Below are 26,275 nucleotides of genomic sequence, written 5' to 3' on the forward strand. Positions count from 1 at the left end.
CGGACCCGATAGGGCGCTTTGGTTGGTGTGAGCTGTTCACAGTGGGGGCCCTGGGGTGGGATTGCATGCGCTTTCGGGCCTTGTCTAGGTTGGTTAAGATTTCGCTTAGTCCCAAGAATATTGTTTCTAGCTGGCTTTCTAGTAGGGCGACACGCTGTGCCGTTTTCCGGGGCGGGGTGAGAGAGTTGTGCGTAGGGTCGTCCCATGAGGTTGCGGGTGTATCTATGTTCTGGGGCCTTTTGCTGCTAGTGTTGTCCATGTTGCCTCTGTTAAGGACCTTGGGTAAGGTGTGCAGTGGGTCAGTGGGTCGTGTAGTGGTTTCATCCTCTTGATGCCTACGGGTGGGGTAGTGTAGTTAGTGTTCAGAGCTGGCAGGACAGGGCCTTTATGTTGTTGGAGGGGGTGGGTTTGGGGTGGGAGGCTGAAGGTGACGATCGCCGGGGAGTTGGAGATCGTGATACATGGAGTGGAGGTGCGGGTTGTGACTTGAGAGGGGATGGACATGTTGACCAGGGGTAAGTAGTGGTTCCGGGAAGGGCGAAGCAAGTGTAAGAGGGCGTTTCGGAGAGAGGGGAAAAGGGAGTCGAAGACCTCTAGGTTCTCATTGTTAGTCTGTATCAGGACTGTGTCATTCGAGTAGATGGACACAAACGTGTTCCTGGTTCGTGCCAAGCGGTTGTTGGTCGAGGTCGTCAGTTTGCAGCTATGTGGAAGGATCGTAGTTTTGGAGATGTGAAGTTGCGTTCTGAACGTGGCGTTCCAGTTATCAGGTCTTTCTGTGTGAAAGATGACATCCATCTTTATATGCCCTTTGGAGGAGCAGTGATAAGTGTCCGCGAATAGTGTTTCTGGATGCTGTATAATCAGTCTGTGTTTGAGGTTTCTTTTTCGCTTCAAGGGAGAGGTTGGAGGGGAAACTGATCCCAAAAGAGTTTACACCATGAGGTATAAGTGGGTCGATATGGGGGGATCGGTAAAAATTGGCATGCTCAGTGACATTGTTGCGATTCCTTCAGGGCGGACCGTGAATCTGATATGGTGAGGGATTCGCGTTGGTTGGGGTTGGCTTCTAGGGGCTGTGAGTCTTGCAGAGATTCACGCTGGTTAGGGGCTGACCTCTAGGGGATGCGAGTCTTGCGGAGGGAGTAGAAGGCGAGGGAGGTTCTTCGATACTAAAGGGGCCGAAGGTCAATGGATGGAAGTTTCCCTCGGTGTGGAGATGGTGGTATCGAGTCTCTGTGAGCGCCGTTGCTCTGGCCTGGGGTGCCGGGGGTCAGCGTGGTAGTGAGTGGGGGACACTGGTCTACTGTAAACCGCCTGTAATGTGAGGGGGACTGTCCTTTTGATGTCTGGTTGGGATAGAGTGGTCTTTTGAGGTCTGGTTGGGATAGAGAGCAGTCTTGATAACTCACCACCGAGCTCAGAGGGAGGTTGAGTTGCTGGGCACTTCAGCGGGAGGAGGCTGTTGTTTTCCGCCTTAAGTAAGGTGGGGGAGCTCAGAGGGAGGTTGAGTCACTGGGCGCTTCAGCGGGAGGAGGCAGTGGTTTGCCACCTTAAGTAAGGTCGGGGAGGTAGGGCTTAATTGACCTGTTGTGCAGCCTTTTAGCCTTCTCTCACCCCCAAGGGTTCTGTCTTCAGGAGAAGTTTGGAAGTTGGTCCAGGTCTTGGACTGGCTAAGTGTGGGCATTAGAGGCGCCGTGAGCTACAGACTTTTGTTTTCGGGCCTGAGAATTTTCTTCAGTGTCGTGGCAACCGTTGCACTCTGAGGCCTGTGGATTTTCTTTATTGCCGTGACAGCCTTTGTAATTTAGGGATAGTTTCTAAGGTGGGCTTATATTGGGCTTCACAAGTGACGCTCCTTGACATCAGTTCTCTGGATATCTGTTGCTCAGTTTCAGGCTCCGAGTGAGCTCCCTGGATGTCCGAGGGCGGCCATATTGAGACCAGACTAAACCCTAGGGCAGAGATTTGTGGGACAGGTTGGCATTCCTTTGATGGGTAAAGCCCCGTGGGTCAAGGGAGGGGGGTGTGTCGGTGGCCTGAGAAGAGGCCCGCATCATTTGGACGGACCGGGGGTCACTCGCGTAACTTAGAGTGGTTGGGAGTTACCAGGTGGCGGATATCACATGGTCAGGCCAATCCAGCAATTGAGTGGTGGTGGTGGTACTTTATCTGGATGCATACAGAATCACCGTAGGATTAAAGGTGCGTTGTTTGCAGTTCAGGATATTCGCAGGAAGAACCCAGAGAGTCTGCCTCCCCCCGTTCCGATCTGCGGCCACCGAAGTCATCTGCGGCGTTCCGCAAGGATCCTCACTCAGCCCCACCCTCTTCAACGTCTACATGAGCCCTCTCGCAGCCATCGCTCGCCAACACAACCTCAACATCATCTCCTACACTGACGACACCCAGCTGATCCTCTCCCTCACCAAGGACCCCGCCACCGCCAAAGCCAGCCTCCAGGAAGGAATGAAAGACGTCGCAGAATGGATGAAGATCAGCCGTTTGAAACTGAACTCAGACAAGACGGAAGTCCTCATCCTCGGACCATCTCCTTCTGCCTGGGACGACTCCTGGTGGCCCCCTGCCCTGGGCACCGCACCCATGCCAATGGACCACGCACGCAACCTGGGCTTCATCCTGAACTCCTCCCTCACGATGACCAAGCAAGTCAACGCCGTCTCGTCCGCCTGCTTCAACACCCTGCGCATGCTCCGATAGATCCCCATTGAAACCAGGAAGACTGTCACCCAGGCCCTCGTCACCAGCTGTCTGGACTACGGGAACACCCTCTACGCTGGAACCACAGCCAAACTCCAGAAAAGACTCTAGCGCATTCAGAACGCCTCAGCACGACTCATCCTGGACATCCCTCGCCACAGCCACATCACTGCACACCTGAAAGACCTGCACTGGCTCCCCGTCAGCAAGACGATCACGTTTAGACTCCTCACCCACGCACACAAGGTTCTCCACGACGCGGGCCCGAAGTACCTCAACAGCCGCCTCACCTTCTACACAGCCACCTGCCAGCTCCGATCCGCCAGCCTCGCCCTCGCCGCCGTCCCACGATTCCGGAAATCCACCATTGGAGGAAGATCCTTCTCCTACCTGGCAGCCAAGACATGGAACTCCCTCCACACCCGCCTACGGCAGACCCCGGACTATCTCGCCTTCAGGAAACAACTCAAGACCTGGCTGTTCGAGCAGTAGCCCCCCCCCCCCCCCCCTCAGGCGCCTTGAGACCCTTACGGGTGAGAAGCGCGCTATACAAATTTTAGTGAGTGATTGATTGATTGATTGTGTGTAAAGAGCAATCCGTGTTGTATATAGTTTGGTTTTGTGGGTTTTTACTGGACATTGGAGGCGCGTGGGATTACCTGCTCAGTTAATCATACTCACCTGGGCCCATAAAACATTCACACCTTGAACCGGTAATCCTGCTTTATTTACTGCCTATTAGAATTTTTAATTTATTAGGACTTATACCTGTACACCATGACTTATCACACCTTTGTCATCTATGCTATAAGTCCTAGGGATCGAAAAGGGAGTTAACATAATAGGTAGCAATTAAATATATTTACCTTTCTTGTAATAAACACAGACTCGGGAGAAGTTTTAAACACTTTATCTATGCATAATTTGATGAGTCAGGGACCACAACAGATTGACCAGAAATTTTACAAATAAGAATATAACTAATAAGACATAAAGTTGGCAAGAAATCACGATAACACCTTTAGACATTGGTACCTGGGAAGGGTGAGAAAGGGAAAATAGCAAAAGGACACACCACATAGATTATATTTACCTACAATGGTGTGAAGACCAACCCTGGCCACGGGCTGGGACAAAGAAAGGCTCCTGACTAATCAGGTACAGATCAGGACAGGTGACCTCCACTAGTGCAACGCCAGGGTCACACCCCTCTCTACGGCAATTTGGTACCCCGACTGGGTAGTTGATATTTCGCCCTCAGCACACCCAGATTCTTCTGACAGAGAGTTCCGCCAGCACCTCTGTTCTTGATTCTCCTTCAGTATACGTTGGGTCAGCGACAGGTCTGTGACAAGTCGGACAATTCATCTAACTAAGCCTTCCTTAGTAATACCATTTTCTGGGCAATGTACCACCCCCCAGTGTTGCAAATTTGTGTGTTCCCTTCATTTGATTGGTCAGAAAGACGAGGAGAGGTCATCACACCATACTAAGATAAGGTGATTTTCATTGACTTATATTGATCAAATTCCCGCCCATAATTTATTTTCCCATGCACTTTTATTCTACCCAGCAATAATGATTTCAAATCATATACATTGTATTTGTTACAGTTAATATTTCTTCCTCTCCTGAGGTCAAATGGTCAATTTCCCAGGAACATCGTGGGTAAGATGAGTATTGACAGCCATTCAATGACAGTGACTTCAGGGATTTCTGGGATCAGCTGCGCAGACGCAGCCTTTTCAATATGGAGTTTATGTCATCCTTCAGGCCCAAATACGAGCTAATAATAAAGTCAAAGAAAATTATATTAGAATACAAAAATAAATGAATGCACTGACACTTATCAGTACTCTAACCCCATTACTTTATTTTAACTATAGCATTAATAGTTAAGCTAAACAAACAAAGTTTAGTTGAAGCAGTAGCAGGTGCATTAATGTGTGAGGCATGAAGCGGCCATCTTGGCAATAGTGCGCAGATGCAAGAAATTCCCACCAGAAGCGAAAGACGTCACACCACGTAGTTGTGGCAGACGCATGCGCAAAAGAGTTCCCACGTTTTCGGCGGCCATTTTAGGACACTGGTTACTATTAGTAAAAGAACATATGCAAGCTTCCCCAGCTTACTAATAATGTCATATAATGCAAATATTAATAAACAAAATATGTTGATTAATTAGTTACATGTTATTTCGAGAAGACGGAGTCCAAGCAAGTTTCTGTACGTATGAAACCTTGCTCCATGAGCAATCCGCGTTGTATATAGTTTGGTTTTGTGTGTTTTCACGGGATATAACTCCCAAAGGGACCATGTTGGCCATCTTGGGGTCAGGCAGTCTCAAGTTACGATACGGTGCTCATTGCCGGGCCATTGACGGTGTCTTCATCCAAGGTCTTCTCCGGTCGGTTAATGTAAAAAGGTATAACAAGCATTTGCAATGCAATCGGTCTCGCATTAGGAAAGTTTGAGCTATTGGTATTGTAAATGACATATTTTTTAGTTATGTGTTGTTTTTGAAAATAGCGAAATTAATAGCTTTGTCATTTACAATGGCAATAGTTTTAACTTTCGCAAATTTGACACCTATAGCATTTGTAATGCAATATGTGTTGTATTTCGTGACTTAGATGTCTTGATATTACAAATAACAATGGAATTTATTTGTTTAAAAATAATTAATACTTAAATAAAAGCTATTGTAATTTATAATGGCAATAGCTTAAACTTTTGTAAATAACTTTTGTGAAGATTATGTTCAGTGTATTTTAATGTGACGAAAATCCAAGAACAGAAGTGAAATATTAACATCTTTTTGTGATATTTGTAATAAAGCTTGAAACATTGAGAGAACATATTTGAACCAGTTGTTGTTGAATGGTTGCACAGATTGATGCTGTGGTGGTGCTGAGTGATATTGTGGTGGCGAAGAGCGATGCTGTGGCGTTCAGTGATGCTGTGGTAGCACATAGTGATGTTGTGGTGCCCCTGAGTGATGCTGTGGTGCCCCTGAGTGATGCTGTGGCGCCCCTGTGTGATGCTGTGGCGATGCGATAGAGTGAGTGTGATAGATTGATAGAGTGAGGGCGATAGATAGATAGAGGGAGGGCGACAGATAGATGGATAGAGTGATGGCGATAGAGTGAGTGCGATAGATAGACAGATAGAGTGAGGGCGATAGATAGCGTGAGGGCAATAGATAGAGTGAGAGCACTAGATAGACAGAGTGAGGGCGATAGATAGAGCGAGGGCGATAGATAGATAGATAGAGGGAGGGCGATAGATAGATAGAGTGATAGCCATAGAGTGAGTGCGATAGATAGACAGATAGAGTGAGGGCGATAGATAGACAGATAAGAGTGAGGGCAATAGATAGAGTGAGGGCGATAGATAGACAGAGCGAGGGCGATAGATAGACAGAGCGAGGGCGATAGATAGAGCGAGGGCGATAGATAGATAGAGAGGGCGATAGATAGAGTGAGGGCGATAGATAGAGTGAGAGCGATAGATAAAGTGAGGGCGATAGATAGATAGAGAGGGCGATAGATAGATTGAGGGCGATAGATAAAGTGAGGGCGATAGATAAAGTGAGGGCGATAGATAAAGTGAGGGCGATAGATAAAGTGAGGGCGATAGATAGAGTGAGGGGGATAGATAGAGTGAGGGCGATAGATAGAGTGAGGGCGATAGATAGAGTGAGGGCGATAGATAGAGTGAGGGCGATAGATAGAGTGAGGCGCGATAGATTGAGTGAGGGCGATAGATACAGTGAGGGTGATAGATACAGTGAAGGCGATAGATAGACTGAGGGCGATAGCTAGAGTGAGGGCGATAGATAGATAGAGCGAGGGCTATAGATAGATAGAGTGAGGGCGAAAGATAGATAGAGTGAGGGAGATGGATAGAGTGATGGCGACAGATAGAGTGAGGGCGGCAGATAGAGCGACAAAGTAGTCGAGACCTAAAAAACTTGGAAACAGCACACCACTGCACTCCTACGGTGTCTGCTGGTTAAGTTATGTTTCCATGAAGTTGAGTGTGGCTACAGTGCTCAAAGGCCACGCTAACGTGATGTCATTCATTTCTCACGAAGACATCAGGGTCTAAAGCCCTTGGAGGTTTTAGAACAGGAAATATCATGCCTCCTTTCGGACACACAATGTTCACTAACATGAAACAAGCAAACAATTGCCAATCAGTGGAGATATCGCGACAGATTAATCCTGAAGTCGGGGTTGCAGACACAAGTGAGCCAGTCGCTTTCCTTTCATGTTTCGTCTTCCTTTCTCAGTCCCCGTGTAAGCAGATATCAAGTGTTCGTTCCCACAATAAAAGCTGAAAGTCCCAATGCTGTTCTTTCCCACATTTGCCCGTCGCCCCTCCCCCCACACCTTGAGGGTGTTTTATAGTGTGTTATGCATGTCTTAAGAAGTGTGAAAGGGCCTACTTGTCATGGTTAGTTGCGGGGAAGGGGTGAGGTGCTACTGGAGGGGGGCTTAAGAGGTTAACAAGGCAATCAATTCATGGGGCGAGGTGGGAGCAAGGTGTCCAGCAAGCCCTGACCTGGGGGAGATTGTGGCACTGTGGTCTCGTCCTGTACACAGGCGGCTAAGGGGGTTAAGATGCCGAATGGGAGAGCGATCGATTAACAAGCCGCGCCCCGGAAGGTGCATCTCAAACCACAACAAATCACTGCCTGGGGAGTCAAAAAGAGAGAAGGTTCTGGTACCCCAATCCAGGCACTGTTAATTAATCGAGAGACCTGCAAATAACCTACAAAGAGACCCGATGTATGCGAGGACTCTAGTTAAACCGCCGTTTACACAAACGAAGTTGTGTAAACGGACTGGGAAAGGTTTCCGGAAACTGAAAGAGCCCTTCTGGTTAAGGTAAACGGGACAAGTTTACAGGCAGGAGCCATTTTATGATACAATCCCCATGTTTTTAAAACTCTAAGACAGATGATCAAAGGAGCACTTTCCAGTATGGTTTCGTGCATATGTTTTGGGTGTGCAATCGTCTACCCCTTCCCCACAGTGCTTAGTGTGAGAAGGGTAATCTGCACCACATCGCAACCAGTGGTGCGCGCGCACCACAGAGGAGCCGGCGCGGGAATAGAAATCTTTGGTACGTGCGCATCACAGAGGAGCAGGGGGGTGAGGGATCCTGTCTGTGTCTAGGACGATACTTGATATAATCAAGAGCATGTAAAAAAAAAATATCAGGAGGGAGGCAAAAGCGAAACACCCCTTTTACTTAACAAGCTCTAAGCATTGCGTGGCGGGGGAGCGGCTTGGGAGCTGGGGCAAGCGGATTCCTTTGAAGTCTGATGCCGAGGCTCAGACAAATGGTGGTGTGCGATGTGGCTGGCGATGTGCACGCGCCTGGCTCACATGAACTGTACCCGATCCGCAGCAGTTTGGGTAAACTTTTGAAAGCCTCACTATAATCTCGACAAACAAGCATTCTTTAAGCAATGCTGTAGGTCGAGACCTAAAAAGGAGGGTAGCATTGGACCACCTCTCTGCAATGCCGCCCTGTGGTGCTTACTGGAGGTACCTGGTGGACTAGTTGGCCCCCAGGGACCCTCAGGATTCAAGGGGACTTAATCCCCCAAATTACAACATGCTATTGGGCGCGTTTGCACAGTATTGCAGGGAGGGTGCAATCCTGCTGTGTGGGACTTACTGGTGGTAATAAAAGGGGTAGTTGGCCCCCAAGGTTGACGTTGGGGGCTAACTACTCCTCCTGTTACCTCCAGTAAATCCTACACAGTGGGATTACTAAGAGTTGTTTGAAGGCCACGCTCACCTTTCTCCACCACTCTGCAAACGCGACTGCTAGTTATAGTTAGAATTTAGCATTTAAAAAACCTTTGCAATTCACTGAAAAAATCATAGGTTTCAGGGACGTTATAGTTAAAAATTAGCATTTAAAAAACCTTTGAAATTCACTGAAAAAAACATAGGTTTCAGGCACATTATAGTTAGAAATTCTCATTTAAATAACATTAGAAATTCACTGAAAAAACCATTCGTTTCAGGGACGTTATAGTTAGTTGGACATTTCACTCGTACATAACCAGAGAAATTCCGCCATTATAGTTAGTTCAGCTAACTATAACTCGCGCCCCCGCAATGCACTGCTGATGAGGTCACATATTACATCATTCATGACATCGTCAGTGACATCACTGATGACATCTCAAAAGACAACACTGATTACATCATCCACGTGAAAAGCTGATGCACCTTCTCACACTCTAATATAACCTTTGATACACCCACTGTAAAATACAGACTACCATTTTCAAAACCATTGACACACCAATACCAGTTACTACATATGTACTCACTGATTCCTAGGTCTACACATACATCCACTTATTCACCCATACAATCACTCATACATGCAGTCACTCTTCAATACAACACTATCATATGCACTCATACACCTATATAGACACTCACACACCGCCACTCATCCATGGAGTTACTTACACACCTGGTCAGTCATGCAAAGAATCAATCACTCACCTATACAGTTATTCACATACCACCTCACTTATTCATACAAATACTAATGCATACTTACTCTCTCATATAATCACTGATACAAGTTCACACTCATCTATACAGCCACTCTCACAATCACTGACTCTCACGTATAGTCATTTCTAATCTCCAACTCTCACATACACTGCCTTTTACATATGTAGTTATCTTGGACATGTACCAATGAGACATCCATTCACTCACCAACACACCCATACACACACTCATACAGCTGTTTCCACATGTACTCTTGAACCCATACACCCAGTGAATCAACCACTCGCACGTCTATGCAGTCACATACCTCCCACCCACCCACAGAATCAGTCTCCCATACAAATACTCAGGAAACCAATCAATAACCCATATAGACACTCATGTAGCTACTGACCAACCCATGCAGCAGCTTATACAACAACAGACAGACTGATACAGATATTCACACAGTTGAGTCACTAACCCATGCATTCAGTAAGAAACATTGTATCACTCACTTATACAGTCAGTCACGCACCTACTAAATCCTCCATCCAGACACTTATACACCCACTCATTCTTCAATACACCTAGGCATATATAAGAAACATATTTAAACTTTAAACAAACACACAGTCACTGGATGATGTCATCAGTGATGTCACGGACCATGTCATGAATGATGTAATATATGACGTCATCAGCAGTGCATTACGGGGCGCGAGTTAAAGTTAGCTGAACTAACTAGAATGGCGGAATTTCTCTGGTTTTGTACGACTGAAATGTCCAACTGGTTTTTTCAGCGAATATATATATACATATATGTAGAGAGAAAATCTCTTATATGTATACACACACACAGATCTCTCTGGGTAAAATCCCAGAGAGAAAAATGGGTAAAATGAAATGCAGGTGAGAGAGGGGTATGGAGATGAGGTCACATTTGCTGGATGGTAGTGAGGGAATCCAATGAGATAATAGTTGCATTTGTAATGTTCATCCTTAGGCCTCTTGGCACTGAATAACAGGTATTTATTGGAGTTCATGGGAGTGGCACTGGCTGCCACCAGTTCTAAAGGTTGCGATGATGGCAAGGTGAAGTAATACTGTGTCTTCTCTCTTTCTTAGTGTTTTTGGAGAGTCTACGGATTTCACAAAGGAAAGGTAATGTGACTTACTCACTGTTGCACAGATCACACACGCACACATCCACCTACACTTCAAAATCAACAAGCTATCTTCCTTCTACATTGGATTGTGTTTTTAAAGGAAGGTTTTAGGCACTAGCAGAGATGGTGTATCATTGGATGAATGCTGCCCAGGCCCTAAATCTGGTTCAAGAGTCCAGCTTTGAGGCAGGATCAGAGACTGAGACAGCAGATACTAAGACAGCAGCTGAGGGAGTGAAAAATGGAGCAAAATCTAGGAGTGATTTTTCAGTCAGCGCTGTTCCATCTGATGACTCATCTCCCAGTGATTCTGAAGGAGACAATGTCAGTCGTACTGTCCTTTTGCAAGCACAGTCTGTGCAGCGGGACATCAGTAGCAGGTTAGAGCAACTCAGAGAGCAATAATGTGCGGCCGCCAAGCAAAGACGGAGCTCTCTCTTGGCAGCCTCCCAATGTAGTTCAGCCTTAAATTCGACCTTTCACTGACGACGCTGGATGTAAAGTCGATATGGCAAATTTTTTGCCAATTGACTACATGCATCTCTTTTTGGATGTTGACTTCCTTGCTGAAATTGTGCAGCAAACAAATTTGTGTGCCGATCAATTTCCGAGGGAAGATGGAGGCACTCTCGGGCCTCATTTTAGGGCACACAAGTGGACTCCCACTTTATTAGGGGAGTTGAAGACATTTTTGGGCCTCATGCTTAGAATGGGGGTAGTGCATAAACCAACCTTGCTGTCCTACTGGTCTAGTCACAAGGTTTGGTAAACCCCCATCTTCGCACCATGCATAGGTAAGAGATCATTTTTTGCTATTGCAGCGCATGCTGCATTTCAGTGACAATTTCTGCTGCATTGCCCCGGGACCATCCAGACAATGACAGGTTGTTAAAAATTCTGCCTGTCGTGGAACATTTTTCTGCCAGGTTTCCAGAGGTTTATACTCCTTGAAAGAATATAGCCATCGATGAATCTTGTATAAGCGGTTTCTCTTCAGGCAGTACATTCAGAGTAAACGCGCTCGCTATGGCATCAAGCTGTACATGCTGTGTGAGAGCTCGACTGGCTATGTGTAGAGCTTGAGAGTGGATACAGGGAAGGACACAATTCTAAACGCTGTAGGTCCCACGCTAGAGGTCACAGGAAAGATTGTATGGGAGGTTGTCCAGCCACTCCTTCACAAAGGTTATAACTTTTATGTGGACAATTTCTATACAGTAGAGCTCTTCAGCGCCAAGAAACAGCATGGTGATCGAGCGCTTTACAAGTCGTTTAACTTCAACTTCAGTGAGCTCTACAAAGCTGGCACTGTGGCCTGCGGTACAATTCGTTGTCGCTGCAAAAGATTCCCGCAGAAGCTTGTTTGCATGAAGCTCCAGAAATCTCAGAGCACTGCATTGCGTTCCAACAAACTGCTCGCAGTCAGATCTCAGATAGGCTTGACGTGTACATGCTCACTACAATTCATGATGAGAGCACTTCCCCCGTCATGGTTTGGGGTCAGATGGCCGAAGTCCACAAGCCCACCTGTATACTTGATTACAACAAGTACATGGGCAGAGTGGACAAGAACCACCAGGTTCTTCTGCCATACAATGCGAGTCATTCAACTTGCACTTGGTATAAGAAACTGTTTACTAACCTGATCTAGATGGCAACATACAATGCGCATGTTGTCTACCACAGGAGGACTCATGTCTTTCCTTGACTTTCAGTTGTCTGTGATTGAAAGTCTCACTGCTACAGAAGCCGCAGCCTCCATTTAATTTCCTGCAACACCCAAAAAGGAGCGACCATGTCTGTGTTGTAGAGTGTGCTCGATGCAGGGAAAAAGGCAGGAGAATCATGTTTACTGTCTCCAGTGCCCAAGTAAGCCCGCCTTCTGTTTTCCTATTTGCTTTATGTTGTGTCATACAAATGCAAAGTACTGAGAAATTGACTGAGGTGGAGCTGCCAATAGGTAAACCTTTCAATTAGTGTGAATGGATAACGAATGTCTGTGGGCCACTCCTGCGCTAAGCAAACAGCCGCAAAATATTTGTTCCTCTACTTCAGGAAATGATGGACTTCTCAACACCTTTATCTGCTTTCAGAATGTGGTAGTTGTTCTGTTCATCAATTGACAAGTGCATTATAGACCCCACACTGCACATACTTGTGGACAAAACATGCGCCACGTTGTCACGAAGTACCCTGTTTGGCAAAAAGTTAAAGGCTTGATTGGATTTTGTAGTGCTGGTTGGGGAACTACACAAGGACCACCCCGATAGCCATTGAGAACCGTAGTAAGCGTATAAAGTCAAATAAATATCCAAAGGGACTTCTTCACCAACATTTCTACTTGTTTTGAAAGTGTGCAAACTCAATTATTAACTTGTATCATAACCATGTTATTGAAAGGGATACAGTACAGAATATCTTGTATGAAGATTGTTTTCACATCTTTAGTTTAAGATGTGAAAACAATTATCATACAAGATATTATGTCCTGTATCCTTTCTCAATATTAGTGTGTATGATTCAATTTAGTGAGTTATCACGCTGTCAAGTTAAAGGGTCAGTGAATGAGACCCACAGGACATTCGTTTGGCTTAAAACTTTAGGGAACTTAGGCAATATACTCCAGCATGTTTGCCTTATTTTCAAAGGTAGATATACTTGCTCAGTTCGAGATATGGCCTACTGGGATACTTTGACACCCCCTAACTTTCATCCACAAACTGGAAGGAGTTGGATTTAGCACAGTGAGAGCATTGATGGCGCACGACAGAAACATTTTCTCGAGCTTCAAGTAGCAAGAGATGGAAGGCATTATTATAAGGCCACTTGACAATTAGAAAGAATTAATCAGGACTCTGATGAGGACAGCTCAACAAACGGGTTAGAACAGCTTACGGTAGGTGGGCTTTCCCAGGAATATGGCATAGGCAGATAGTAAGGGTAGTACCGATAAATTTCATGACTTCATCTTCACCCAATTGAATTAAATCCATTGCTGCCACACTCGCACTGAATTTAATTTAGTACTCTGGGTCAATGCTGCTTGCCATATACATCCTGAGTCAGAACTTAGTAGATGTTTGATTTGCTGTATGATAAGTGCATTACAGTCACTGCACATAACAGTGGTTTGGACATATGCTACAGTGTCACGGACTACCCATGTTTCACATTCTACCGTTCATCACAGTTTATGATGTACTCCTTAGAAAATTTCCAGCATGTTTGCCTTCTTTTCAAAGGTAGATGTGCACGCTCAGTTCGAGGAATGGCTTTGTGGCATATACGGGCACCCCCTCAACCTGCATCCGCAAACTAAAATGAGTTGGGCTCAGCACAGTGAGTGTGCTAAAGGCGCATGAAGGATGTCTTCCTGAGCCTCATGTGGCTGTCATGGGAGCCATTAGTAAAGGTTCACACAGCATGCGTTTGATAACGTTCAGGAAGAAGGTGGCGGATACTTAACAGGTAGTAAAATGTAGTCAAACTAATTAATTCTTGTGGCGTATGAGTGTGATGAGCCCTTGCATGGCAGTGGTATGTTTATTTGAGTGCAAGTGTTCTGTTTGATTGGCCCCGTGGCTGGCCTTATGGAAGTCTTGTGTGTGGTGCATGAATGGCGTGTAAATGGACCATAAAGCAGTTGGTGCCTTGAAGTGACTTTATGGCTCACCTTCAGAAGGCTTGGCTTCAATATTTATATACTTTGACTCAGGAGACTGAGGGGAACGCTGTGTGGTAGGACATTTGTGCCAGCATGGTGAGCCAACACAGAAATATTTTTTCAGCTACATTTGAGGTTTGCAGGGGATTCTGGTAAGGAAAACATTGGGGGGGGGGGTGGCACGCAAGCCATACCGCCGTGGACTCCTCCGGTTGTCTAGCTTTCAGAAATGTGTGTGCTTGGTAGGTTTCCCTAGATGGCCGCGGAGCCTGGGGACAAAAAACCAGGTGCCCTCACCTTGTAAAACCAGGCTGTTTTGTGATGTCTTTTCGATGTCTCCTCACTATGTTTTGGGCCCTTCCCTGTCATGGGCACTTGCCTCACCCACACGAATGAGGTACCATTTTTATCGCGAGACCTGGGGGAATGCGGGGTGGGTGAAATTTTGAGAATCCACACTGTTAGAACTGGGATTTCGGGTAGGCTAAGGCTGACGCCAAAGCCAGGCAGAAACCACCATTCTAGTCAGGGCAAGGGAGTCACACGCCAAGATAACCCCTGCTCACCCCCTTGGTAGCTTGGCACGAGCAGACAGGCTTATCCCGGAGGCAATGTGTAAAGCATTTGCGCACGCACACAACAGCAACAACATCCTAGGCACACCACAAAAGGAACTCCACACAAAGTTATATAAAAATAACTTCTGTATTGTCAAAACACATCAGATAGAAATCACACGTACATTGTGCCAACTTGGAAGGGCAATATTCATTAGGGATTATTTACAAGACAGGGCCACATGGGCCACTGTCAGAATCAACACTTAGCAGAAATAGCACTTTGTAGATCATAGAATATAGGATATAAAATCACTGTAGCACAAATTAGCAAGTATAGCACACAACCAGTAACTACTGGTAACAGGTAAGTACCACCTACGCAACCCTAACCACCTTAGGGGAATGTCACGCAGGGAACCAGGACCTCACTAGGACCACCTGTACTGGGAAGAACAACCACCTAAGTATCACAATACAATTAGGGGTATCAGCGAGAACACATTACACATGATGAATCACAACATTCAGAGGTGTAGGGAAGGAAAACACATGATGCATAAAACATACATTCAGCGGTGTAAGAACAAGGCACATGATGCATCTAAAACATATTCAGAGGTGCAGGGAAGGAAGACACATGATGCATAAACTAACACATTCAAAGGTGTAAGAACAAGGAAGACACATGATGCATAAAAACATTCAGAGGTGCCAGACCACAACTCAATAGCGCAAAAACACATGATGCCTAAAAACATTCAGAGGTGCAGGAAAAACCACACAATTGCACAAAACTACATAAGCCACCACTTGTGGCAGTCCCTAGGCCAACTGGCCTTGTTGGGGCTCAAATGCCCGTAGTCCAAATGTCAGGCAGGCTAAATGGTGCAGCTGTCCACTAATTGCTGGGCAGCTGGGAATCAATAATGATGGGGCCACTTGGGAGCCACGCAGGCTCTGAACAACTGGTCGCCCCTGAGCCTCTCTGGGCTCCAAGCAAAGAAATGCGGCCACGAGCCTCTCTGGGCTCCTAACCAAATGTGGCTCTCACGGGCCTCTCTGAGTTCAAACTACTAATGACTCCTGAGCCCTCGTGGGCTCTCTACAAGAAACTGTGGCACTTTTGAGCCTCTCGGGCTCTGGAACAAATGCAGAACAAATGCAGCGCCGTGAGCCTCTCGGGGCTCAACCCAAGAAATGTCGCCTTGTGGAGCCTCTCATGGGCTCGAGAACCACGATGCCCCCATTGTAGGAGGGGCCGCGGGGCCCTAGACAAATGTGACCCCTTCGTTGGAGTCCCTCGTGGGGGGACTCGAAATGCACCAAATGCCCCCGGAGCCTTTCACTAGGCTCAAAGACAAAGTAATGCCCCCGGAGTCTCAACAGGCTCTAAAACAAGTAAGGCCCCCACGAGCCTTTCACTAGAGGGGAAGGGCGGGCACCGGCAATGTGCCCCGACGCCCCCCTTCGCTGGAAATGGTGCTCGAAGCCCTCGTGGGCTTCAACTCTCTCCGTGTCCCTCCCGCTCCGTCATTCACCAGCTTCTCCGCTTCTGCTGACGGAGGCGGCGGGGGCAGCAGCTCCTCTCTTCGCCGGGCAATGGGCGGGGCTCACAGGCAGACCGGGGCTCTCCCTCGCTCATGGGAGCCCCGGTCAGGACGTCGCTACCTCGGTCCGGGTTTAGGCTGGGCACTTCCGGGTCGCGACTGTAGTCCAATCACAGCGCGGCCCGGGGACCAATACAGTGCGGCAATGCTTTCTCCGGGGCCGCCAATGGCAGCGCGGCGCCTCTCCAGCTGTCTCCGGGCTGCGGCAGTGAGCACCCGTAGGTGAAGCAAATCGGGGCAAAGGCGGCGTGGGCAGCCGCTCGAGTAAAAATAAAGCGATCTGAGCGCTAAGGCAATTTCAGCACTCCGAGGCGCTTACAGGCAAAGAAAAGCGCTATTGAGCGCTGGGGGCCAAAATAAAGCGCTCCCAAGCGCTAGTAGTTAACGTACAGCGCTCCTCAGCGCTATAAATCAAATAAAAGCACTTACAGGCACTATAAGCAAAAGGCAAAGTGCTCCCAAGCGCTAGGGGCTAAAAGTACAGCACTCTCAGTGCTAGGAAGCAAATACAGCGCTCCCAGTCGCTATAGCCCAATAAAGTTTCAGCAAAGTTCTTCAGCAAGGTGAAGCAAAGGGAACCCAGTAAAAAGTCCTTCAGGGGTCCAGGACAAGTCCATCAGGTATCCAGGGGCTGGGCAGGGCCCAGGGAGGCAAGCCTTCCCCTGGGCCCAAGCAGCAGCACGCCCCTGGCAGGATTAAAGTCAGAAACAAGAACATTTTGTAAGGGGACACAGCCCCTTTTTATACAGCAAAAACCTTTGTCTAGCAGGGTGCATGCAGTGTGGGAACCAGCTACAACTGGTTATAGGGAACTCCTTTCAGTGTGAGGGGCAGAGGCGACAGCCGCCCAGCAGGTGGAGCCAGCATTGTGGCAGGCAGGCACAGCCCTATTCACTCCCAGGTGCTATCTCCTCCCACCACTCTAGTTGCAGATGTAGTCATTCAACCAAGGGCTGACTCAGACAACCTCCTGGGGGCTCCCCAGCCCCTGTCACCCTCAAACCAGACAGTCAATCCACAAGCAGGCCCAGGCACACTCCTGGAGCCAGGCTCCAGCCAATCACACGCCAGGCACAAATTACACAAATATGCCAACTTCTAAAAGTCCCACTTCTACACTAGACACAATCATGCCGCATACATCATTACGCAGCATTCAATCTCACGAGTTCGCACATATCAAACTCGACCCTGCACTCCCCACACATCAGGAACTACCGGTCCTCGGAAGCTTGTTTCCTGTCCAGTGAAGGCATGGCTTGGCAGTTCGGGCTGGACTGTTCCCATGAGGCACAGGGTCATACTGATTTGCATATAGCCATGTCTGAACTGGGGTGGCAGAGTGGGCTAAAGAACGGTGATGGATTAAACCCAGATCGTTTGACTGGGTGTGAGTGTTTGATTGATTCAGATGCTCCGTCCATCACCACCCCCTTTTGTACCACACATTTTCCCAATGCATTCCTATGGGAGGGCAGGTCACTAACCACACATACACAGAGAGCTCACGCACTTTACACTGTACCACAGTGAAAAAGTACGCAGAGGCCTAAAATCACCAACACCAGGTTACAGAAACAGGCTAGGCAAAAGCAAAAAGTTTCTGGGTGAACCTGCCAAAAAGGGCCAGGTCCAACACAACCCCCTTCAAGTCAAAACGCAGGGTAGACTAATCATTCCCTTGATGGGCTTCACTGCTTTGGGCGACAAAACACGGACACGGGCCCGCACGGCAGGGACACCCTCCGGTTTTGCGCCACTCTGAACCCACATGGTTACCTCCAAACCAGAACTCTCTGACCCAACTAGGATACCCCACTGGTACTCTCTAGTCATCCACGGCCAGGACCAGGCCCTAGGCCATCCAAATGTCACAGGTCCTGACCAATCCACAGAGTGGGGGGCAGTAACCCCTGGCACACAATAGCCATTCTCCACTCTCCCTCTCAGTGTAGCTACAACTACCACTGATCCTTCAACCTAGGGACCATACCCTCAGGCTGACCAGAGGTCACGGGCAAGAATGCCCCACCCTACCTCTACTTCTGGGGTTCTGCACCCTCCCAGGGAAGCACCCACCAGAACACAACTCTCCTACCAGTTCAGGACCTCACTCCATCAACTGGTCTACCACCTGGGATCTGGAAACTATTTCACTTCAGAGGTACAAAGCACACAGCACAGTCCCTCTTCAAGCAGGTGGGGGGACACAGCACACAGCAAAGTCCCCTTTCCTCTACCTTAGTGGAAACAACAAACTGCAGGTGGGCCCCAGAACACACAGCAAGGGCAGCCTCCTCAGTCTCTTCAGCTGATCTACTTTGGCAGAGATTCCTTCTTGACCTGGAAGTTTCTTAATCTCCCAACCTAGGATCTAAACCCTCAGGTTGTACCGGAGTCAGAAGTAAGGACACCGTCCCTCTGCACCCCCTTCCAGAGTTCTGCACCCCCCCTCCCACCTTGGAGCGGTACCTCTGGAAGCAAAAACCGGTCAGGACACTGATTACAGATGCCCTTCCCTCCAGGTCAGGCTGAACCTGAACCTGGCCTACCCCCTCCTCGGGGAATGACCTCCAGAGGCCCCACAAATGGTCAAGCACTCTAGATGGTCAAATGCCCAGCGAACCAGGACTTCTGCATCCTCCACTTAGGAGCGGTGCTGCCCAACACCAGGACCGCCGGAGTTCTGGTTACAGACACTCCCTGTCCTCTAGACACAGGAAGATCCTCCTCAAATGACCTGTAAGTACACCTTAGGCCCCTGACCTGGCGCTCCCTTAGGGAACCCTCCAGGCCCTGAGACAGGGTTTCGGGCCAACGTGGGACACACCGTCCCACACTCACTCCGCCTCCAGAGACAGGACGTGAGCCCTACACCGCTACCATCCTACTGGGACCTAGCTGGGTTATAGGGTATCAAAAGGGAGAGCAAGGGATCGTGTTCACCTTGAGTGAACGGAGAATACTCCTGTTCCCCTGATAAAGGATTAAATAAACAAATGGGAGGAGTACCACCATATAGAATAAATCCTCAAATAAATCCTCAAATAAAGAGCCTAGGCATCTGGCTTGATGCTAATCTCAATTTCAACCATCAAGCAACGATCGTATCTGCCACCTGTTTTGGCATGATGCGTATGTTTAGAAAAGTACTACCACTCCTCCCTCCACAAGCCCGCAGGATCATGGTGCAAGCTATTATTCTGTCCCGTTTAGATTACGGGAATGCGCTGTACCTAGGGGCCTCGGCGACTACAACAAAGAAGCTCCAAGTCACGCAAAACGCAGCAGCCCGCCTCCTGCTGGGCCTCAACCGGCGGGACTCAGGGACTGCTGCTCTAAAAAAACTCCACTGGCTACCCATCAAGGCCAGAACATTGTTTAAATCGATGTGCTTTATGCACAGGGCTATGTGGAAGGAAGCGCCAGCAATGATCTGCTCGCTGGCTACTCCATACCTCCCCCGCAGGCCGCTGCGCTCCAGCACAGCTTTTCTGGCCACTGAGAACAAAGTCAAACGTGCCAGATGGGGAGGCCGTTCCTTTTTCCTGGAATGCGGCCAAGGCCTGGAATGCTCTGCCAGTCTCCTTGCGTGGCGAACCCAATCTCCTAAAATTCCGCAAGGAATTAAAAACCCTCCTTTTTACGTAAATCTTACTACCCTCACTTGTCCCCCCAGTCACACTCAGCGCTACGAGGCCTCCGGGTAGTCTGCGCTCAATAAAACCCAATTAATAATAATAATAATAATAGAATCAAGAAAAATCCTAATGGGGTATGTGGCTGACAAAAGGAAAGAATTTATCCTTTTGTTAAAAACCCCTCACTCACCAGCCTAGTGGTGACATGCTTCATCATCGGGGTCCACCCTGGTGGCCTAGCATCACCAGGGTGTGCTACAACACCTGAATTACAGTGGAGCAGGTTGTGACTGTAAGTGCAGAAAAAGGTGTGTTAAAAATTGTCCTGGTTTAACTTAGTGGGAAGATAAATTTTATTTACAAGCAACTGGACAATGTTAAAAAAGTGTGGCGAGATACTATGAGGGTAGTTATGGTCAAAAGTATCTCTATATGTGTACTGGTCTACATGGTTCAACCTTGTGTGGGATATACCAGGTTTTCGTCAGGACCATAAACAAGGAAGTGGACGGTCTGTGCCCCCTATAAGGCACAACCAATCCTAGTTCCTCGTGACCCAGTTAGCAAAAATCGCTACTGGAAAAAAAGCTCTAACCTTGTTGGGCGAGCATGTGAATTAAAAATCAAAAGACCTGTAGGGGAGAAAAGAGAGATGAACATTCATCAGACGTGATCTTATTTACATGCCTGTTACGTAGTGCAGTGTCGTGTCTCTATCTCATCATGCTTCATGCCATTCTCATTAGGAAATTGTGCTGGTGACAGCGTGGTATTGTCGTGCTGTTCGCTGGCCCACTGGGGGCGCATTATTTTGCTCGCTCTCGCATACTTATCAAGAGGTGCGTGCTCAGTGGCATATAGTACTTTTATTCCAATCTCGCGTACTCGTAATAATTATAGTGGCGTGATATCATATGCTCGCATTCCTACTATTGTGGTCGCGAGGTTCATTTTGAGTTGTGCATAGATTACACGTAAAAAATTAGTGGACACACAAGGACTTACTACCACATAACATGAAAACAAACAAACATAGAATGGCGGCTTACTCCTATTCTAGTCCCTGTTGCATCGTAGGGCAGAGGGTGGTATCATCACTGGTAAAAACGTATTCTGCAAATATATAGAGGTAACTGTTATGCAGAGCGGTATCGATCTGGATGGACCGCGAATCGCGGTAAAACCCGGACTCGGTACAGGCGGTGAGTCTATGGCAGCAATGCTGCTTTACTTACAGTTAGGTCGTGATGGGAAAGGCCAGTAACCTTCAACTCTCCTCCACTGCCCCGCTACAAGAGCCGAAGCTCCCGTGTCCGTTAAAGTCGGGAGCCGGCTTCCGGGATGGGCGTGGTTACGACAGTGTCACGTGGGTGTAACCAGGGCAACCGCTGCCTCAGATACTGCTACGGGTGCCGTCAGCGGCCAAACAGGTTAAAGGCTGATGGCTCGTTGTTGTGTAATCACGGACTGACGCTATGTTGTGATAGCGTCAGCGTGAAACGCCTGGAGGTAAATGTGATCGAGAAAATGCACACGTGTGGGGAGAATAAACCCCTAGCGTGGAGGGGAATATTTTAAATTTTTTTAATGTCTTGACAGTAGTCAAAGTGATATAGCAACCCAATACGCAGGTGAATTGGGGCGTCTGGCAGGAAGGGGTACTCGCTGCGAGCGGCGTGAGTGGGGGTGCACATTGATATGGAACGAATAGGCCATCACAGATGGATGTGGTCATTCGTTGTAGTGGTGCACTAGTTAGTGATAGAGTATGCCATAAAGGATCAGAGAAGCAGATAATGATATAACCTCATCACAATGGGTAAGAGGGTAACTAGAGGATGGCACGTATCAGGGTATATGGGTATCCCTGGGTACTGGTTATTTTAAAACAGAGGCCCAAGGAATGTTGTCATTTAGGCCCATCTTGTGTGTCGAAAGTCTGTAGATCCAGCGTTGTTCCTTTTCAAACAAGCGGTTCTGTGTGTTTGGACCTGGTTGTACTTGTTCTATTACCGTCCATTGCATGTCATTGGGGGTATGTTGTGCCGCCAAAAAGTGCTCTGTTAGTCTGGTGTTGTTCTTTTTGCAGCGTATTGTGCTCAGATGTTCACTGATACGTTGCTTCACCTTGCGGGTTGTCATGCCTGTATAAGCTTTGCCACATGCGCATTTGATCAAATACACCACATGCTAATATTGCAATTAGTGTGTGATCGCTGTTCCCAGGTTTCTCCTTCTTCCAGGTTGAGGGTTTTGGTGTTCTCCGTAAGGTGGCATACACTACAGTCTCCACACCTGGAGTGTCCTGTTACGGGAGGTAGTCCCCATATTTGTGTGATGCTGGGATTCTCATTTGCAGTTGTTGTCTTGGGTCTGGTATGGACCAGGCTATCTTTCAGGCTCTGCGCTTTTCTGTATGAAAATAGAGGTTTGGCCCATTTCAAGTTTCCAGAATTGAGTATTGACCAGTGCTTATTGATGCTTCTGCTTACTTGGTTGGATATTGCGTTGTAGGTGATGATAACGCATGTGAGTGGTGTTACCTCATTTTCCTTTGTTTTTTCTTCAAGTAGGGCATCCCTGGGCTGGTTTCTTGCCCTTTTATGGCATTTGTTCACAATTTTGGAGGGGTACCCCCGTTGTTCTAGTTTTTTGGTGAGATCCTCTGCTTGGTTTTTGTAGTCTATTAGTTTGCTACAATTCCTGCGTAGTCGGAGGTATTGTCCATATGGGAGGTTTTCCCTAAGTGGACGAGGATGGAAACTTTCATACCTCAAACATCAGATACACAAGCCACTACTTTTAGAATCACTCCCTAATGCCTCTGCAAGACATCTAGCACACTGCCAGACGTCCACCTTCTTGTCCAGTGCCTCTGCAGGACCTCCTGCACACCACCAGAGGTACACCTCCAGTGCAAGCTTCTTTGATCACACAAAAAAAACCTCACACCAACTCCTCCAGTTCAACACACCACTCATCCACACACTCCCCCTCCAGACTGGTGAGACAGTTCCTCACTGCCCCTGACTCTCAAACTGTACCCCTCTTACTGAGCACCAGGCACAATACTCTGGGAACTGGGAATGGGACTTCACGCACTGGACACATTTTAGCTGCCACCACTGGATCCTACCATACTGGGGAATCCAGACACACACACTACACTCAGGGGATAACCACCCTCCCGAGCAAGCCATTTCTCCTCCACGCTCCCTCTCTTCCATCTACCCACACAGGGACAGGAATAGGGATTGGGCACTGGACCCAGCAAGGAATTCCATATCTATGGGAACCTCCCCCTCTACTGGCGTCCCACCCTGTCATTTTCTCTCATCTGCCACTAAACATAAAAGCGCAGGAACACCATCTGAAAATGACACTCTTGAGGAAAAACAAAATCACAAACAATAATCCCAAACATGTGACTATCTAAAAAATTCAGAGTTTTGTAATGTAGCCAGCTGTCGCTGCGGTACTGCGCAAACACAAGTCCTAATCCTCACCGCTGTCCAACAATGTTAGAACTGGGATTTCTGGTAGGCTAAGGCTGACGCCAAAGTCAGGCAGAAACCACCATTCTAGTCAGGGCAATGGAGTCACACGCCAAGATAACCCCTGCTCACCCCCTTGGTAGCTTGGCACGAGCAGACAGGCTTATCCCGGAGGCAATGTGTAAAGCATTTGCGCACGCACACAACAGCAACAACATCCTAGACACACCACAAAATAAACTCCACACAAAGTTATATAAAAATAACTTCTGTAGTGTCAAAACACATCAGATAGAAAGCACCAATGTACATTGTGCCAACTGGCACGGGCAATATTCACTAGGGATTATTTAGAAGACAGGGCCACATGGGCCACTGTCAGAATCAACACTTAGCAGAAATAGCACTTTGTAGATCATAGAATATAGGATATAAAATCACTGTAGCACAAATTAACAAGTATAGCACACAACCAGTAACTACTGGTAACAGGTAAGTACCACCTACGCAACCCTAACCACCTTAGGGGAATGTCACGCAGGGAACCAGGACCTCACTAGGACCACCTGTACTGGGAAGAACAACCACCTAAGTATCGCAATCAATTAGGGGTATCAGCGAGAACACATTACACATGATGCATCACAACATTCAGAGGTGTAGGGAAGGAAACCACATGATGCATAAAACATACATTCAGCGGTGTAAGAACAAGGCACATGAGGCATCAAAAACACATTCAGAGGTGCAGGGAAGGAAGACACATGATGCATAAACTAACACATTCAAAGGTGTAAGAACAAGGAAGACACATGATGCATAAAAACATTCAGAGGTGCCAGACCACAACTCAATAGCGCAAAAACACATGATGCCTAAAAACCTTCAGAGGTGCAGGAAAAACCACACAATTGCGCAAAACTACATAAGCCACCAGGCTAAACAGTGCAGCTGCCCACTAATTGCTGGGCAGCTGGGAATCAATATTGATGGGGCCACCTGGGAGCCACGCAGGCTCTGGACAACTGGTCGCCCCTGAGCCTCTCTGGGCTCCAAGCAAAGAAATGCAGCCACGAGCCTCTCTGGGCTCCTAACCAAATGTGGCTCTCACGGGCCTCTCTGGGCTCAAACTACTAATGCCTCCTGAGCCCTCGTGGGCTCTCTACAAGAAACTGTGGCACTTTTGAGCCTCTCGGGCTCTGGAACAAATGCAGAACAAATGCAGCGCCGTGAGCCTCTCGGGGCTCAACCCAATAAATCTCACCTTGTGGAGCCTCTCATGGGCTCGAGAACCACGATGCCCCCGTTGTAGGAGGGGTCGCGGGCCCTAGACAAATGTGACCCCTTCATTGGAGTCCCTCGAGGGGGACTCGAAATGCACCAAATGCCCCCGGAGCCTTTCACTAGGCTCAAAGACGAAGTAATGCCCCCGGAGCCTCAACAGGCTCTAAAACAAGTAGGGCCCCCACGAGCCTTTCACTAGAGAGGAGGGGCGGGCACCGGCAATGTGCCCCGACGCCCCCCTCCGCTGGAAATGGTGCTCGGAGCCCTCGTGGGCTTCAACTCTCTCCGTGTCCCTCCCGCCCCGTCACTCACCAGCTTCTCCGCTTCTGCTGACGGAGGCGGCAGCTCCTCTCTTTGCCGGGCAACGGGCGGGCTCACAGGCAGACCAGGGCTCTCCCTCGCTCATAGGAGCCCCGGTCAGGACGTCGCTACCTCGGTCCGGGTTTAGGCTGGGCACTTCTGGGTCGCGACTGTAGTCCAATCACAGCGCGGCCGGGGGACCAATACAGTGTGGCAATGCTTTCTCCGGGGCCGCCAATGGCAGCGCGGCCCTGGATAGGGAGGCGGGCGCAGCGCCTCTCCAGCTGTCTCCGGGCTGCGGCGATGAGCACCCGTAGGTGAAGCAAATTGGGGCAAAGGCGGCGTGGGCAGCCGCTCGAGTAAAAATAAAGCGCTCTGAGCGCTAAGGCAATTTCAACGCTCCGAGGCGCTTGCAGGCAAAGAAAAGCGCTATTGAGCGCTGGGGGCCAAAATAAAGCGCTCCCAAGCGCTAGAAGTTAAGGTACAGCGCTCCCCAGCGCTATAAATCAAATAAAAGAGCTTCCAGGCACTATAAGCAAAAGGCAAAGTGCTCCCAAGCGCTAGGGGCTAAAAGTACAGTGCTCTCAGCGCTAGGAAGCAAATACAGCGCTCCCAGGCGCTATAAGCCCAATAAAGTTTCAGCAAAGTTCTTCAGCAAGGTGAAGCAAAGGGGACCCAGTAAAAAGTCCTTCAGGGGTCCAGGACAAGTCCATCAGGTATCCAGGGGCTGGGCAGGGCCCAGGGAGGCAAGCCTTCCCCTGGGCCCAAGCAGCAGCACGCCCCTGGCAGGATTCAAGTCAGAAACAAGAACATTTTGTTAGGGGACACAGCCCCTTTTTATACAGCAAAAACCTTTGTCTAGCAGGGTGCAGGCAGTGTGAGAACCAGCTACAACTGGTTATAGGGAACTCCTTTCAGTGTGAGGGGCAGAGGCCACAACCGCCCAGCAGGAGGTGGAGCCAGCATGGTGGCAGGCAGGCACAGCCCTATTCACTCCCAGGTGCTATCTCCTCCCACGACTCTAGTTGCAGATGCAGTCGTTCAACCAAGGGCTGACTCAGACAACCTCCTGGGGGCTCCCCAGCCCCTGTCACCTTCAAACCAGACAGTCAATCCACAAGTTGCCCCAGGCACACTCCTGGAGCCAGGCTCCAGCCAATCACAGGCCAGGCACAAATTACACAAATATGCCAACTTCTAAAAGTGGCACTTCTACACTAGACACAATCATGCCGCATACATCATTACGCTGCATTCAATCTCACGAGTTCGCACATACCAAACTCGACCCTGCACTCCCCA

The 26,275-nt window shown here is 48.4% G+C and overlaps 1 protein-coding gene across 2 annotated transcripts in view; it reads right to left on the reverse strand.

Moving 5' to 3' along the window:
• Positions 1-3,644: 3,644 nt before the first annotated feature.
• LOC144822631 (uncharacterized) overlaps positions 3,645-26,275 on the reverse strand; it is a 205,935-nt gene continuing 183,304 nt past the window's right edge. For both annotated transcript variants that reach the window (XM_078680372.1, XM_078680371.1), the window contains one exon: positions 3,645-4,507. In XM_078680372.1, coding sequence (XP_078536498.1) covers positions 4,444-4,507 — 64 coding nt within the window. In that variant the 3' untranslated portion in view covers positions 3,645-4,443. The remainder of the gene's footprint in view (positions 4,508-26,275) is intronic.

The sequence above is a fragment of the Lissotriton helveticus genome, chromosome 3_1 (genome assembly GCF_964261635.1).
Source record: "Lissotriton helveticus chromosome 3_1, aLisHel1.1, whole genome shotgun sequence".
Lineage (NCBI taxonomy): Eukaryota > Metazoa > Chordata > Amphibia > Caudata > Salamandridae > Lissotriton > Lissotriton helveticus.